This window comes from Balaenoptera musculus, chromosome 7 (assembly GCF_009873245.2).
Source record: "Balaenoptera musculus isolate JJ_BM4_2016_0621 chromosome 7, mBalMus1.pri.v3, whole genome shotgun sequence".
NCBI classification, from domain to species: domain Eukaryota; kingdom Metazoa; phylum Chordata; class Mammalia; order Artiodactyla; family Balaenopteridae; genus Balaenoptera; species Balaenoptera musculus.
The window spans coordinates 46,951,570-46,970,030 of record NC_045791.1 but is presented as its reverse complement, the minus strand read 5'-3'; the positions used below and the strand labels follow the sequence as shown (position 1 = coordinate 46,970,030).

General features: G+C 35.7%; 1 protein-coding gene across 1 annotated transcript in view; it reads left to right on the top strand.

The window, feature by feature from the left end:
* Positions 1-371: 371 nt before the first annotated feature.
* Positions 372-18,461, top strand: part of SLC38A11 (solute carrier family 38 member 11) — a 52,291-nt gene continuing 34,201 nt past the window's right edge. The window contains exons 1-7 of the mRNA XM_036858366.1: positions 372-551; positions 1,047-1,164; positions 2,920-2,994; positions 9,147-9,281; positions 10,139-10,204; positions 13,335-13,441; positions 15,439-15,518. Coding sequence (XP_036714261.1) covers positions 513-551; positions 1,047-1,164; positions 2,920-2,994; positions 9,147-9,281; positions 10,139-10,204; positions 13,335-13,441; positions 15,439-15,518 — 620 coding nt within the window. The 5' untranslated portion in view covers positions 372-512. The remainder of the gene's footprint in view (positions 552-1,046; positions 1,165-2,919; positions 2,995-9,146; positions 9,282-10,138; positions 10,205-13,334; positions 13,442-15,438; positions 15,519-18,461) is intronic.

The window sequence follows — 18,461 nt, the reverse complement described above, 5'->3', positions numbered from 1 at the left end:
GTACTTTGCAGCTGTTGGTTGGGTGGGAGGCGAGGGGAGAGAGGCCGCAGCTGGAGGTTTTAAAAAAAAAAAAAAAAAAAAAAAGGAAAAAAAGGCGAGGTGCGGGGAGAGAGGGCTGCCCGAATCAGAAACACCCTGTAGCGTCTCCGCCTCAGGAGGAAGGCGTATTCGGCAACCTCCGAGGGAAATCGCCTCGGCCGCGGCGCCCAAGTGAGCTGGGGCGGCAGCCCGCGCGCAGCCCGCGCGCAGCCCGCGCGCAGCCCGCGCGCAGCCCGCGCGCAGCCCGCGCGCAGCCCGCGCGCAGCCCGCGCGCAGCCCGCGCGCAGCCCGCGCGCAGCCCGCGCGCAGCCCGCGCGCAGCGGAGGTGGGGCCAAGGGCGCCCGCGAAGCCTCTCGACTCAACTCGCCCGCCGCGCGCTGACCCCGGGCTTGGAGGTCGCGGGGAAGGCTGTTCCGGCGAGTCGAGTACCCGCGCCCGCGAACCTCCCACCTGCCGAGGACCCGGGTGCAGCCATGGGCTACCAGGGGCAGCGGCCCGTCATCCCGCCACAGGTAACGAGACTGGGGCTGGTTCTGAAGGCAGGTCATTGCAAGTTTCGTTCACCCTGCAACAGCGTTCAGCTACCTTCACCCGGCGTCTTGATGTAGCACCACAGAAGGTTCTCCAGGAGAAAAAAGAAATTTTGCCTTGATCTTTTTTTTTTTCCATAGCGGGCACTTTTCAATATAACCCCTTTAATTTCACAAAAATCACATCCTTTGCTCCCTAAGAGATCCTAGAGTACTAGGATTTCATGCAGTAGTCCACGAACTTGGCGCAGCTGTAATCAGGACATTTTAGGATGGAGTTTGTTCACAAGCTCTGTTTGAATTACTAGATATTGTTGTTACTCTATTATTATCCTCATTTTCTTATCGTTATTGGCATTACTTATTATTATTACTAATATCACGTTAGTCTCCTAAATTGCGTATTTGTCTTACAATTTTCTGAATTTTTGAGCTAGTTAAATATTTATTTAATTGCACTTTTATATACTAAAATAGAGCCATCTAGATGACAGAGAAACCCTCGTTTCTGAACATAAGCACAAAGGGAAAACTTGTCGTCAGTCTGCTGCTGTTTTTAATGTTGTCAACTCGATTATAGGATCTGGTATAATAGGTAAGTTTTTTTTTTTTAATTTTCAGTGAAAAGGCCAAATTTAAGACACTTATGTTGCTAGTATTCATAGATTAATTTTAAAGGAAAAAATTTTAAATGATAAAATTGGTAATTGTTTTTCATAAAGGTCTTCCTTTTTTTCCATTGTAACAATGTGCACACATCAGTCTCTCTTATAGTAAAAATGGGGTGGTGAGTCACACTCTTTCCACATTTGAGAGCACCCTCCATGTGTGATAGATCAAGGTGGAGCTGCAGATGGGAGATTGCTGAATTTTTTTTTCATAGGCTGCATGGTCAAGTGATAATGTTACCTAATTTACTTTTTTCCCTGTTCCTGGAGTGGCCAGCCATTACTTCAATCACCTTTCTATAACCTTCTAGAGGTGTAGAACTTCCAGATACTTGCAAATATTGGAGATACAAAAGTTTAACGTGAAAACATAACAGTCGTGAAAAATCAAATCCACGTTAATATTTCCTCACCCATTTATAGAGTGTTAAATTTTAAAGTACAAACTTATTATGATATATCAATTGTAAATATAATTTAATCAATAAATAGAAATGGTTTTTTAAATGATTTTTTAAAACAAAGGAGCCAAATAATCAGAAGTGAAAGAAATGAGCAGCTCATATTTTCCCAATGTGAAGCAAAGGAAAAGTTCTGAAAAAATTAAGTGTGTTGCATTATAATAATGAATGCAGTTATTTTTTCAGCACTTTTGTTATTTGAAACATCCAATTTAAGAAAAAGCAAGGACAAAACAAAATCCTGCAAATACACATTGAGAATATTACTTTTTCCTGTAAAGTTATGACATTTTAGTCTCAGTCATCTGGATTGAGTTACTTTTCTTAACTTTCACAAGTTGATGTATTTCTTGATTTTACTTTCCATATACAGGCAAATTGTTTTTTTTCAAATGGTAAATAAAATGTAGGAACCTGAGGCAAAGTAGTAGCAAGTAGGCGCAAAGACCTTTTTGAAATTCAGCCTCCATGTACCATAGAGGTGTAGGCCGAATTCCAGAGTTAATTCCTGATATGAACACTTTAAGCTGATTCATGTCAACTTAAAAAGTACTTCTTAATTAGGCTCAGCAGATTTTTGAAAGGGGAAAGTTTTCAGAGAATAAATATTTTTGGTGGAATTATTTTAAGTACATTTTATTTTAAATGTTTCATTGTCCATAATCTAAAATTGCCCATTTCCAAAAAAGATTCATAAGAAATAACATTACATACTCCTTTCAGCTTTATAAAAAATACTTTTGCCTTCTCATTTTCCTCTCCTTTTCCTACGGAGTTGCCCATTTTGACCCCAGGGTTGGTCTTTCCTCATATCTCATAACCCTTCTATACTCTTATTATCATCTCTGCTTTCCCGGCCAGCACATAAGGAGAACTCTGGGTCATTACTCTCCACATATTGTAGGTCATACGTCCCCCTCACCCTGAAGGGAACATTATTTGTGTGAACTGTCATCTGTTTTTCATTTGATGCTTTCTTATTCTTATTTTTCCACCTCATAAACTTGCTCTCTTGACATGCCCTTAACTGACAACATTTTATTCTGAAATAGGTATTAATATGCTAACATTTAATTTTAGTATTCATATATACTGTTTACAACTATGTCATATAAATATGTCAATTTACTTAGCCTATTATATACAGAAATTGGGAGAAAACTTCCGTGTTTCCATATGTTTTATTAATGTGATTGGTGGGACATTTTATGTTTTTTCTAGGATTGCCTTATTCAATGAAGCAAGCTGGCTTTCCTCTGGGAATATTGCTTTTATTCTGGGTTTCATATGTCACAGGTAAAATACTACATAATTGCTTATTCCTGCAGCTTAAATTGTGCAATGACTGTTTTACACAAACACACACACACGCCCTGTAATTGAATTTCCTAATTAAAAAGTGCATCAAAGAATCCTAAAGAATTTAAACATTTATGTCTGAGGAGATTTACTTTTCTTGCTAATCCTCTGAACAGATTAGAAAAGCATTATATAGTACCAAGCCTAAATCCTTTTCATGTGCCTTTTCACTTTATGCCAAACGTGGTAGATAGAGGAGTCACTTTATAGACTGATTAAGGCCAAGACCGTACTCTGAAAATGCAGACATCAGGGATTCCTTTCCCACAAAAACCTCGGGCAGGTGCACACAGATGAACAACCTTTTTGAGCTCTGTTTGTGCAGGTGGCACCAAGAGCCCCGGTGCTCAACCAGCAGGGATCCCCACGCCCTCCCCACCTCACCCTGCCTGCCCAGCCTCCTGCCTGCCGCTGTCTTCAAGGGCAGCAATAAGGTGCTTCTGTATCACTTCTTCTGTTCTGCTTCCCGCTTTCCGTGTAACATGTTCATTCACACCCATTCCCCCGTCTAAGTGCAGGCTTTGCAACTCCTAATCATCTTCTCTTCCTGTTGTGAGGAAGAGAAGATGTCGTCCCTCCAGTTCACCTCAAGGCAAACACAAGGTCTTTCCTCTACCTTAGTATCACTGTGAAAGAGGCAGCAATCACAAACAGACACCCCCTGCAGTGGTTGCTGCTAGGGGGCTGCTATGTGTGATCACCTAGATGCCCTTTACCAGGTAATACAAAACACCTCAGCTGTCCCCTGCTCCAGAGTGGCGACCTGGGCCTTAACAGTATCACCTTCCTGTGAGGTTATGAACCCCAGCCACCATTTCCCCAAAGACTGACTAACGGAAACCCCAAAGCTGTCCTCCTTGCCTCCGGGAGGGACCAACGTGCCGGGCAGTTGGAGCTCCAGACGCCACCACTGCAGGGCTTGGGCCGCAGCTACTCTCCCCCGAGATCGAGATCGAGTCCTCGTGAGCTGCTCCCCTGCCCTATCTTTTTCACTCCCCTTCTCCTAAGAGCACTCCCTCAAATCTCTTGCCCAAGAATCTCTGTCTCAGCTGTACTTCTGGAGACTCTGACTAAGATGCCATCCCTCATAAAATCTCAGGCTTCCAAAACCAGCCTGTAACTCAGCTGTTTTTCCTCAGGCTGAGGAAGAAAGTAAAGCAGGCAGCAGATGCCAAAGTCAGAGCTGCAGAGTCCCTCAACTCCCTTCCTCCCTGCTTTCTTCTCACCACCCACCACTCCCTAAACCTAAGATGCTTTTAGCTTCGACAGCTCTTAATTTGTAGCTTAAGACCCATAATTTAGTAATGCGGAATCTGTGTCTTTGTGCTTATTCGGAGTTGCTGGTGTTTAAAAAGTGTATTTTATTTATGAGCACATTTATCACACTAAAAAACCCTATTCGAGGATTTACGCTTGTCGTTTTTAATTTCCTGTTTTCCAGTCAATCAGTACTGACAAATAATTTCCTCCCAGGCATAATAACCATGGCTTCAGTGCATTATGAACATGTACACACATTGTAAACCAGTAGACAGAAAGCATTTAAAAACGTGTATCACCTAAGGATTCAATCAATAATTGAGGAGAATGAATAGTTTCTTAAAGCCAAGTCACGTTATACATACATAGATCATAAAGTGAATAACTCTCTCAGCTGATGCTATACGTAAACCTACAGCAATGTCTGTGAGCAGTCCTTTGCAAAGTCATATATTGCAACTAATCAGTGGAAATTAGTTACTCAGTAATTTGGCTGCATGATGAAAATCCTTAAATAATTTTGATAAATTAAGGATGACCACACAGACACAAAAAATAGACTGTGATTCATTTTGTTCCTTAATTAGGCTTTTAAGAGCAAAATCTACAAGTAGGGTTATAATATTGAATTGTTCTTTAAATTGACACTGTAATTATACAGTTGTTTGTCTCTACAATTATTCTTTTGTCTTTTTAAGGCCTTTGTCTTTTTAATGAGTTATGTCCAGTTCAACAAGTAGTGTTTCTAAGTTCTGTTTTCATGTTTGTGAAATGTTGGAGAACAAGAAAGAATTGTAAATATTTACAACAAATGATTTTATTTTAATTTACTTTAAGGTTCTCATATTTGTTGATTAGAGTAAAATAATTTTTATTGTCCAAGTATGCATAATGATGTAAAAGAAAATTTTCCTGTGAAATAACGTACACTCATTCATGGATTATGTAAAATTTGCATACAGTACATTTAAAGGGAGATCAAAATGTTATAGTGATATTTGAGATTCCTAAAACTTTTGAGAGCTTTATCTATGGCCCATATAGCATTTGTTATTGACTAAATTCTTAGCAAATTGTTACTTTTAAGCAGAACATTTTGAACTGTTATACAATTCAGCAGTCTCATCCCAAGCATACAGTTCTTCACCAAAACTTTACAACATCTATGAAATTGGTTACCCCCTGTTACTCCAGTCCTCACTGATTCTCTTCCTTGGCCAATAGGTTGCTATTTAGTTTTCCTGCCTTTAGCATCTGTCTTTTGCTTTCTGATCTGTCCTCCATATTACTGCAAAAGTTATCTTTATGAAACCTCAGCCTGATTTGATATTCTCCCAGTCAGAACGTTCCAAGACTCTATAATGACAACAGAAAAAAATTTATTGCATTTAAATTCTTTAAATGGTTCGGCCACAGTCTGCATTTCTGGTCTTATCTCCCACTAATATGACCTCTCTTTCACCCTGTCACCGACACTGCCCTGTGTGGGACTTACGTTTTAGCCATTCTGGACTATTCCATTACCCACATATAGAATATACCTTCACACTGACTTCCCATGGATAGTCCCCCTGCTTGACAGTTTTTTTTTCTTCTCTACCTGGTGAAATCCTGTTTATCGTTCAAGGCACTACTCAACTCTTTTGTGAAGCTTTTCCTAGTTTTAAACAAAGGATGTAGTATGGATTACTATGTCATTTGTGCTTGCAGAATATTTTTAAATATATTTATTAAGTCATTTATCGCATTAAATTTGAATCAGATATGTAGACACCTAGCAATCCTGCTTTATTGATCACTGATTCATTCAACAGATATTTACTGACACTGATGCCATTATAACTAGCAATGATAGCTATAGCAATTATAGCATTATTCCTGCCCACATGAAGCTCACAATGTAGTATGTTAGGCAGAAAAAAAAACACATAATTCTAATACTTCATGAAAAATACCATAATACAAATATGTGCATGACAATAGGGATACTGGCATTTAACCCAGCCTTAAAGGAGCAGACATGTTTTGGGGAGGAAAAGACAGCTTCACTGACTGTTTATGAAAAAATGTGAGTGAGCAAAGAAAATGGAAGGGATGGTAATGTGGAAATGCAAAAGAGAACTAGGTAAGTGATTCAGCCTGGCTGAAGTTATAGGGTTGATGTTGGTAAGTGGAAAGAGATGAAGTTAGAGAGGTTTGCAGAGGCATTTATGAAGGCTCCCATGTAATGATAATCATTACCATTTCCTGAAGACTGGCTAGATGCTAAGCATAATGCAACCACTATACTTAATCCTTCTGACTCCATAAAGTAGGTATTCATGTTCTACTTTTTATGGAGGAGGAAATTGAGACTTCAGTAGGTTAACATGATTTGCCCAAGGTCTGCAGTTACTGGCAACAGAGTTGAGATTTTGGTTAAATGCATGGATTCTGGGGCTAGACTACCAGGGTCTGAGTCCTATCTCTCCTTTACTCTGTGAAATTTAGCAATTTACTTAAGCTTCTGTGCCTCACTTTTCTCGTCTATCAAATGGAGGATCATAATGGCACCTTCTTAGGGCTGTTGAGATGATTAAACACGTTAATATACGTAAAGCATTTAGAAAAAGGTCTGGCAGACAGAAAGTGTTGTGAAGTATTTGCTAGTGTTTTTGTGGTTGTTATCATTGTTACCATCATTATCATCAGACTCCAAATACAATGTTTGTCCACCACAACACGCAGCCTATAGAAGATAACTAAAAATAGCACGAGTTCTCATTCATTTAGCCTCCATAGCATGCCAGGCATTGTAGTAGGCATTTAAACATCATCATCCTCATAGACTCTTCAGGGTTGGGGTATTGCCTTACTTTACAGATGAAAAGTAAGTTCAGAGTCCTTCATCCAAGAGCCCACAGCTAACAAACAGTTTTTTTCTGAAAAAAAAATATGAAAAAGGGTTGTTTTTTATCCAGAGGCATCAAAGGATTCCCCTGGAGGATTTTAAGCAGAAAACATGGTCAGATTCATCTGGTAGAGGGGGGATGTCAAGAAAGTCTTAGTAGGGAGGGGATGGTGGATGAGAGAACTAATAGGAGTTTTTGCAGTAATCCGAGCAAGAAATGTTAAAGGCCTAAGCCCTAAAATAAAACAGGTTAGAGACTAGAAGTGAGGAGATGTAGTTGAATAATTTATGATGCAGTAGTTAATGGACTTAGTGACCAAAGGAAAATAGAAGGTGATGGATGATGAGAAGTGTAGTGTGATTCTCAAGTTTCTCTTGATATTATTCACAGTTTGGAGAAATATGAATGCAGAAGCAGGTTCCAGAACAAATATATAAATTATAATTTGGATATCTAGAATCAAGATGCCTATGAGATCTTCAAGGTAAAATGTTCATTAGACAGCTAGATGTAGAAATCTGGAGTTTTGGAAGAATCTGGGCTGGAGGTACAAATTTGGGAGTTACTAACATCTTTATGAAAATTGAAAGCATGACCATGAATAGGATCACATTAGGACATCTTGAAGAGTGAGGAAAAAGTCCAAGAATCCAGGGTTTGAAGAGAGTTAAAGAAACGTGAAAAACTAAATATAAATGGCCCAAAAGGTAGGAGGAAATCCAAGAGAAAGTGATGTCAGAAAGGCCAAGGGAGGATGGTTGAGAAACAAGGAAATGGTAAACGGGGAAAATGCTACTGAAAAAGCAAATATGATTAATATTTAAGAGGTATCAATTGGATTTATCAACTTGGAGCTCATTGATGAACTTGTTAAAAGAAGTTTCAATGAACTGGGGGTGGGGAATCAAGGTGGAAACGACATTGCAATGATTTGTATTTTCTTCTTTGTATTCTAGTACATTTCCAAATAACTTGATAAAAAATTCACCTGTGATGGAAGCATGAGCAAGAAAAAAGAAAAAGCAAGAATCACACCCTCTGTGTAGCTGTGTACCCAATACAACTGCAGTGTCATTCACTAGGTGTTCAAAAAACATTGGGTTAAATGAAAGAGACTTTTAATTATATATTTTCTGTATATTTGTGTCTTCAATTTCAACACCAAAAGTGGAACTTGGGAATTCTCTGGTGTTCCAGTGGTTAGGACTCCAAGCTCTTACTGCCAAGGGCACGGTTCAATCCCTGGTCAGGGTACTAAGATCCCACAAGCTACGCGATGCGGCCAAATGAATAAATAAATAAACAAAAAGAAAATTGGCCATCTCTGTTTAAAAAAAAAAATAAGTGGAACTTAAATCTCTAAAATGTAAATTTCAAAAAAAAAATTCTTAGCGTGCTCTCTTAACTATAATAATAATATAGTAAAGTAAACCATAATAACTATAAAGTTACTAGTTGTACCTTGTTATAAAACAAATGATCTGACTCTCCTAAGTCTATTTTTTGTTCTGAATGCTTCCAGCACGTTTTATTCTTGGTCTTCACACGTTGAACGCCTATGAGATATTGGATTACCTACATTGTGTTGCTTGGACAGTTGAGCCACATCCTGTTAATAGTCGTCGCACTGGTTAGGTTAAGAAAGTAAAATGGAAAATTGAAGCTTTAACTCTAGTTTGCATACCCTCATCTGTCCAGTTCATTGCATGGATATATGAAGTCTATTTGCATCTCAAATGAAAAATATATAACTGGAAACAGTGCAGTTTTATGAAAGATAAAGTTTTATGAAAAGAAAGTAAGACTTGCCATGCTAATTTACTGTAGCATTAAACTCTTCTTTAAAGTTATTTTTTTCTTTAAGTCAAAACACTAAAAAAAAAAAAAAATTGTATTAAATGTAATCTGACATTTGTTTAATGGTTATTTTTGCCACAGACTTTTCCCTTGTTTTATTGATAAAAGGAGGGGCCCTCTCTGGGACAGACACTTACCAGTCTTTGGTCAATAAAACTTTTGGCTTTCCAGGATATCTCCTACTCTCTGTTCTACAATTTTTGTATCCTTTCATAGGTAAGGATGAATGTGAAATTGAATATTGTAAGTATTTTCATAAACAGCCATTTCTGAATAAAATAGTTTTAATAGTCATTAAAGAATACCAGTAGTTGAAATATTTTCCACATTAAGTGTTTATCTTTAGCCATTTTTCCTTGTTTTCTGTTCCTTTTGGTCAGTTTTCTGAGTATTTCATTGAAATAAAGTGAGTGTGATTCTCACTGAGTTAATGCTTGTGATTCCCTACTTTGATGAAAAATAGAATGATAGATTTCTTCTAAGGCTAAAATTTTTTTGAAAATCTAAGGATTTGTGGAAGTCATGTCCAAGGCCAACATGCTATTTAAAGTTTGCACCCAGCACTTCTTAAATAAGCAAAATGTTAACGTTCATCAATAGCCAAATTGACTTCATTTTCAAAATTAGTAATACAGAAGCTATTGTTCAAACTAGTTTCTTATGTCTCTACAGAAAGCTAAGAATATATTTCTCCAAAATCTTACTTTTTCAAATGTGATATTTTGGAGCCTTGACAGTTTCCTATTATTGTTCCTCACTTTGAGCAAAATATGTGTTCCTAAAGAGTATTTGGAAACTGAACTTTAATAACAAAACAAATTGCATTTTAAATGACTACCAAAACTCACTATTATTTAAAGATGTTCTGGAAAGAATCAATTTGTGAAGTGAAAATCTTTTTGTAAATCTGCTGTCTAGTTATTTTTAAAGTTGTACATATTTGTAATCACAATATATATTTGAAAGTAGACTATGCCAGTATTGGGGAAGTGATAACTGATTACTTTCAAAATATTCAAGATGAAATATGTGATGGCTTGTTGGTGACTGTATTGTTTTAATTATGTGTTTAGCTATGATAAGTTACAACATAATAACTGGAGATACTTTGAGCAAAGTTTTCCAAAGAATCCCTGGAGGTAAGTCAGTATATTTATTTTATATAGTTTTTCATAGTTAATGTGATTCATAATAATTTAAAAATAAAATATTTGCAAGTGGAGGAATTGGATAACTTCAAATATCCAGTAATATCCATGATCCAATCTGATCCTAAAGTATTAATCTCCTTTTATGTATAGTTTAGTTCTAATTTAGCTGTTTAAAAATTATTATTTATATAATTAAAATACTTTATATTTTAAATATCTTATGTATCACTAACTCTCTGTAGTATCATTTTTTCATGTACTGTTTATACTACATCATTTCTTAAATAAGCAAGCTAACCTTTGCCCCCATTATTTGTATTAAGGTATAATTTAATATAGTAAAACTAACCCTTTTTAATGTATAGTCCTATGAGTTTTGACACATGCATATAGTCATATAACCACAGCCACAATCACAATATAGAACCATTCCATTATCCCCCCAGATTTTCCTCATTTCCCTTTGTAGTCAAACTTTCTCTCATCTCCAGCCTTAGGGAACCACTGATCTGATTTCTCTTCCTACTTTTGCTTTTCCCAGAATGTCAAATAAATGGCATCTTATAGGAGCTAGCCTTTTGGGTCTGGCCTCTTTCACTTAGTATAGTACATTTGAGATTCTCCATGTTTTGGGGTTTATTAGTAATGTGTTCTTTTTTTTAATTGCTGAGGATTATTTCATTATATGGATATAAACATTTTAACTATCATCCAGTTAAGGGACATTCGGGTTGTTTCCTGTTTGGCTTGATTCTGAAAAAGCCACTATGAACATTTTAAGCAGACCTTTTCAGCATGTGCCACAACGCCACTCCCTGTTCATCCTTTCACCGTATCATGGCTATTTGAATAATTCAGAGATCGTGAGTCTTTTTGCTTCGAAGAGTTCCTCGTCCAAGCCACATAATCCCCATTTCATAGTCACCTAACTTTATAGTTGTTATTATCCTTCAAATTGATACAAAAACACCTTTTCTCTTAGTGTGTGAATCACCCATCCTAGAGAAATGCCAACAAAATAAAACAAAACGTAAAACTGGAAATTGTGCCTATTCCTCTCACAGGGTTTAGTGGAAACTGAAACCAGGGAGATTGGAGCATCAAATCACTGACCCACTACTTGCTAGCTGTGTGACCTTGAGAAGGTTAATGCCCTCGCTGAGTTCTAGCCCCTCATCTCTAAATTATGAATTAGGATATCACCTGCTTCATAGAATTATGGTGTGAAACGAGAGACAACGCAGACAGTGCCTAGCATATAGGAGGTGTACCCAGCACTGTTAGCTATTATCTGTAGGTGCTGTCGTAGCCCCCAACCTCCAAATCCTGTTTTCATAAACTGAGATTAGGTGAGTGGATAGAATGTTAAGGAAAATGAGAAGAGTATAATACCATATATGCAATATGATCTAAATTATGTAAATTTTCTATTTCCATAAATAAGGAAAAAATAAGAAACATATATTCACATATAAGCTGTGGTTATCTTTTAATTGTGCGATTCATGGGAATATTTTGTTTCCTTTGCTATTTTTTCAGTTTTTCAAAGGAGCATTATTAATTTAGAAAAAATTCTTTCTTTTTTCTTATTTAAGAAGTAATACATATGTATGAGGAAAATGTTAGAAAACATAGCATAGTCTCTTTCTCTTGGGACAACCAAGTAGGCATAATCCTTCCAACACTTCCTTCCTTCTTTCCTTTTCTCCTTCCTTTTTAATCTATACTTCCAGAATTTTAAGGATACATGTAACTTCAGACATCCGTATAAATGAGATAACACTATATTAGTAGAGCAAACAGTTTGAAAGGATAAATAGACCAGATATACAAATAATTTAATTCATATTATGTTCACCAGAAATATGTAAATAGTTGAGTTCAAGGGTTTTGGAACTTGAATTTCCTGTTTTATTGTTTTGACTCACAACGTTATGATGATTGTTTAGTTATGACTGAGTTAAACAAAAACCCACAATTAATATTTCCATTCTGGTATATATGTGTGTGTGTGTGCATAATTTATGCCATTTTGAAATTCCCACCTTGGAACTTCCTTGTATGTTAGTTTCTTAGCCATATAAGAAAACTAGTCTTACTTTTCAGAGTAATAGCTCTCTTTTTTTTTTTTTTTTACCACATTCACTTACTTATTTGACAGACTTGGCTTCTACAGATTTTAGATTTTGCAGAAATGAATGCACAAAGACTTGGTACCACTGAGGACATTTCAAAAGTATAATCACATGATCTCTGAAGGAATTCAATATGAGCTAAAAATTTAAACAGTAGTGTCTTCATTGGAATAGATACATAGCTCCTGAAGTGAATAATATGATTAGCACAGCTTTAAATATATATATATATATAAATCCTTGTACGTATGTTTTATTTTATGTTTACAAATTTTGTTTGTATTTGATCTCACACACACACACACACACACACACACACTCTATTATTTCCTTGTTTTGATAGCCAAGAGTCTGCAGTGAATACCAGGTTTCAGCAGCTTCCCTATGACATCTTCCCTATCCAAAAAGTTGCTTTGTCTGCTTTCCTTCAGGGAAATCACTTCTTTCTCAATGGAAGGTTACAAATATAGTGAATATTTTTATCAAAACCTTGAGGTTTGAAATTTTAAGTTGTACTGATCAAGTCTCTCTGGAATACAGAAGTTAGAAAAAAAAAGCCACAGAACATACCATGTCCCCATGTTGCTTACTTTATGAATGAAGAGTTTTGCCATTAGAGGGTTTAGGACAAGGAGTGACATAATGTCTTTAGCCTTTGGAAAGGATCTCTGTAGTTGCTAGGTTAAAAATATACACTAAGGGGACAAGGGAAGGAAGAAGCAGGAAAACTGATGCAGAGGCTACTAAAATAATTTGAATGCAAAATATTATAACATTATTTGAATTATAGGTTCATCCTTAAGTCATTTTGTATTTACATTTTTTGTGAATTATTTCTGTTTTTACATGGTTCTGTGGAATTTATTCAAAATTGTTGTCATTCATGTAGCGCTTTGTATTAAGTCATTTTTATAATTAAATATTTGACTACTTGTGTCACTGGTGTTACTCATAAACACTTTATAATATTTATTGTGTTTTAGTTGATCCTGAAAACTTGCTTATTGGTCACCATTTCATTATTGTGCTTTCCACTGTTGCCTTTACTCTGCCTTTGTCCTTGTATCGAGATATAGCGAAACTTGGAAAGGTAATTTTTACATTTTAAATAGGCAAAGAAATGCACTTTGTTACCTGCATTAATTTTGTCAAACTACTATCTATATGGCCAAGTTCTTAATTACAGTATTCATCTTTAGTTTCTTTTAGTTTACTTATAATTGTATCGGAGTAAACTATGTTTGATATTTTATCTTATTTGGGGGAACTGATGGTTAAATACTTGATGACTATGAAATAAATAGGTCCTTTCTTTTCTTTTTTTAAGGTAGATACTCTGACACAGACAGCACACTTTAATTTTAGAAAATATAAAGAACTCTATTTAAACCAAGTCTATTTACTGAAAAATCTAGTCTATTTTCTATCATTTTTTGTAGATAGTCATTTAAACAATTTAAAATTACATTAACTTTAATGAAGTAACAATGAATCACTTCATTGGCTTAAAATTTTTCTGTAAATTACAATGTCTGTTGTGCCCATTTTTTATCCAGTGAATTTAAATGTCAATATTTGATTGATTAATTGTTGAGAATTTGGCCAATATTTATGATTCTTATTGCTAAAGAGAAATGGTGATTTATTTCTAATGAAACCAACCAAATACGTATTCACCTCACCACATATGCTTATCTGCATGCGTTAGCCTTTATCTGGCTGTATTTTATTTCCTTACTCTCATGAAGTGTTTGTATTTTACCCAGAATATTATTGGTGTTGCATCCTCATTATGCCAAGCATTCTGATGAAAAAAAAATTTTTTTTAAGTTATTCATGTGTTTTTACATTCTATTTTGAAAAATCCAACAGTTAATTAATTTTACTTTTCACTGTGATGTTTCATGTGTATCCACAGTGATGAAGCCCCTCCTTCCAGGTAGAGCTGAGAATGGGGATGATATTCCAGAGTTTTCTGACCATGCTCCTTCCTTCCATAACAGGCATCCAGAAATAAACTAAAGTGTATTAAAAGGGACTTTTTTGGTGAATTTTCTGAAATGTCTGAACTGTTTTCCATTCCACATGCTCAATGTAGACATAAATGCTTTCTTAGAGCAAAAGACAAGGCATTTATGAAAAGAAAGCTAATATTCTATCATATTACTAATACTTGAACATTTTGACCCTAAGTGTCCCTTAAAAATGTCACATTGATGTATTTAAATAAATCTCCCATGAGCAAAGCAGAGTAGTTAGAAACACTGATCTGGAGTCAAGCTGAGCATCTGAGTTCCCCTTTGGCCACTTTCTAGCTATGTGACCGGACTCTTTCCCAATATCTGAGTGGATCAGAGGACTTACAATAGAACCTTCTCTCTAGTTAAAAACTAACAACCCAGGAAACAAGATTAATGACAATCAAATGAAATAAAAGCAATTTTATATTTTTCTTATCAGACAAAAATTTCTAAATTGTACTTATCCATTTAAAAAATTAAGAGTAGAACACAGATTTAATGTAAAGAGTGCAAAGAACACATATACACACAGACCAGTTTATATTGTAACCAGTTAAAATAGTGACAGAAGAGAGAGGAAGTAGCAGAGAAGACTCTAGAAACACAGACCAAAGGGCAAAACCACAGAGGAAAACTAGACTTAATAGAGCTAGAAAGCAGCAAGGAAAAAGCAGAGGCATCCAAAAATGTGTGTGAGTGGATGGAGGGATGTTGTGTAGGAAGGGGCAGGGTAGGATAACGACAGAAGCAAGAAGCAATTATAGATAGAAAAAAGCACAAGTCAACACTAAAATGAAACCTGAAGAAAAATGAAAACATAATTTCCCTTTATGAAATAGTCATATTTGGTACTTGTTCTATTTGGGGAGGAAAGAACTAAGACTGATCTGATAAAAATTTACCTGCCTGAGATTATCAATACCAATCTGTAAGAATAAACTACTAAAGAATTGTATTTTAAAAACTGTACATAAGTTTACTCAAGTAAAAAGTGAATCACCTAATATTTTCAATAAAATTGTCTCTATGCTAAACTGACCATATATCTTTACATTTTCTTTTTCAGATCTCTCTTATTTCTACAGTTTTAACAACTCTGATTCTTGGAATTGTAATGGCAAGGGTAGTTTCATTGGGTCCACACATGTAAGTTTTGTTTCTTCATTGGTTGATATTTGATTTATACCCATCATTCAGATGTTCATATGATATATTATAAATGCAGAAACATAAAGTTATGATGGTACCAGAAGCATCATTTATCTTCAGTATTTGACAAAATGAGAGAAAATGATTACATTTAAGTAGTAGCTGATGGGATTAAACTTAGTTTGCTTATTATTTTAATGGCCTGCCTAAAGAATTAAAATAAGGAAGGGATTTTGAATAGTGAGAAATAGGAACAAAGTAGAGAAGTGGTAGATGGCAGAAGGAGGAGAAATGGTAGATGGTAGAAATTTCTGTATCTATCTCACAGATGGATTTGTTCTTAACAAAGTTTTCACCAGTCTAGGTTGAGATGAGAAGAATAAAGAATATAGTGGATGTTTTTCTCTATTTAATGAAATGTCACCTTGAAAACCACCCTTTATTCTCTACTAGGATTATATTCTTTAATTGTGTTAAAATGCTTTGTCATTTGTGAACTAATAGTGATAGTTGGTAATGATATTGATTTGTGTTTTAGATTATTATTTGGCCAAATAAAATGTTGGGAAGTTGGCATTGGTTCCACAAATTTTAAAAATGTTACTTATCCATGAAATTCAAAGTAGAGATTCTACTGATCTAAGCCACACAGTTCTTATGCTTTGATTATAGAATAGATTTATCAGATAAGGACTGGGTAGTTTGTATCCACCAACCCAAGAGAATGCCATAATGAAACTAGCTTAAAATAGCTTTAAACACAAAATTGGGTTCCCACAATGCACAATAACTATTTGTTGAATAAATTAATAAATAATACATTATGGAGGTTCTGTGACACCTTAAATATTTTCTTTATCCTACATAAGACAAATAAAATTAATTTAAGACAGTCTCTAACCTAGTGCAAGGAACATGCTGGGTCTTCAGTTGTTATCTGTGAGGAAAAAAAGAAACCTGGTGAATAGCTATAATTGATAGTGCCATCCCCAAGGTAACTTATTTTTTTCCTACTGATCATTGTTCTGCAAAATCACTTCATCTTCCACTATATATGATATATGTCAGGCTTCTTAATTTACCAGGAAAATACCAAAACTTATGCCTTAAATTTATTTGAAAGGAAGTATGAAATATCTAGACTAACTGCATTTCATATGGTCTTTTATTTAAAAAAACACTTTTTTTAAGGATTTCAATAAAAGGAAATAGCATAAATATCTGTAATGTTTATATTAATATTATCTTCAAATAACTTAATCCCAGTTCATAGTTGTATTAGTCAGTTTGGCCTGCTGGAACAAAGTACTACAGACTGGGTAACATGAACAACAGATACTTATTTTCTCATAGTTCTGGAGGCTGGCAGCTTGGTTGGGTTCTGGTGAGGGATTTCTTCCTGACTTGCGGATGCCTGCCTTCCTGCTGTGTCCTCATGTGGCAGACAGAGGGAGAGACAGCAAGCTCTCTGGTGTCTCCTCTTATAAAGGCACTAATCCCATTAAGAGTGTCCCACCCTCATGACCTCTTCTAAACCTAATTATCTCCCAAAGTCCTCATCCTTACATACCATCACGAATTTGAGTTAGGGCTTCAACATATGAATTTTGTGGGGAGCACAATTCAGTCCATAGCGATAGTGTTTTTGAAATGTACCTGGTTCACTTCAATATGGCCATTTATTCCTTCATCTAGTAAACACTTATTGAGTACCTATGGCTTCTAACTATTTTGCCATGCAGCACTTACTGCACATTGTTCACGATCAACTATGGATGAGGGATTTATTTTAAAAACAAAAAAGAAAAAGAAATAACAATACAGTATTAGGAGTGCAAAATAGAAGCATAAATGAGGGGCAGTGTCAGTGCCGAAGAAGAGAGTTCTTGATAGTCTGAACTGAAGAAGGCTTCCTAGAGGAAGAGAAATATGATCTGGACGTTTTGAAAGAGGAATCTGAATTTTTCCAGGTAGATAAGGGTGTAAAAGGCATTACAGGCCTTGGAAACGTAAGCTTAAAAGCACAAAAGCACATATTAAATTCTACTAGATGTATTTAACATCTATAATATTGGTACTGTATTCGGCTCTGGTTTTCAAAAGCTGAATTCACAGCAACGAAAGGCTAATAAGTGTATTGAACAAAATACAATAATAATTTTTGTTTAAAACTTTTAATTTTATAAGCCAGAACTATTGTAATTGAAGCCTTTATCATGTAGAGAATAAATCAAGTGTTATAGATTTGGTAAATAGAGTACTATGAGGGAATATTGAGAGGAAAAAAAGCAAGCAGCTAAAAGTTGGAAGTAAATAAATAAGCCATTAGTTGAGCCCAAGCAGAAGAGCTTAAAGCAATGATTTTCAACTCTGGCTTCACATTAGAATTACCTGAGTAGCTTTAAAAAATGCTGATGCCAGGGCCCCACTTGCAGAGATTCTGAAGGAATTGATGTAGGGGTCAGGCAACTGGATTTATTACTTAATGGTTTTGAGTTTGTGAACAAGGATCTAGAGCCTCTTGGTTTGAAGATTAAAATCATGAGTACACATTTTAACGGACACATTTCTAAAAATAGGCCAGAGACTTTGTGTTATTTTAGTTACTGTTGTGTCGTTATTTTTCATGATTCATCCTTCAGTTATTTTTTTCAGTGTCTTCTATATACAAAATGTGTGTGAGATACTATTGTGAACACAAAGAGAAAGTATCTCTGCTCTGAGGGGTGCACAGTTTAGTGGGGAAGATAAGATGATACAAATGACTGTCATATAGGCAGTGTATCTTGATACAGAGGAAAGAGGAAGGAGAAGCCACTTCCTGGTGGTGCTAAATGAATTGATTTTTATGGCCAAGAGCTATTTATTTCTGTTGTAAACAAAATGTGACCTGTATCTTTTTAACCTTCCTCTAGTGCTGATAATCATATTTTATCTGAG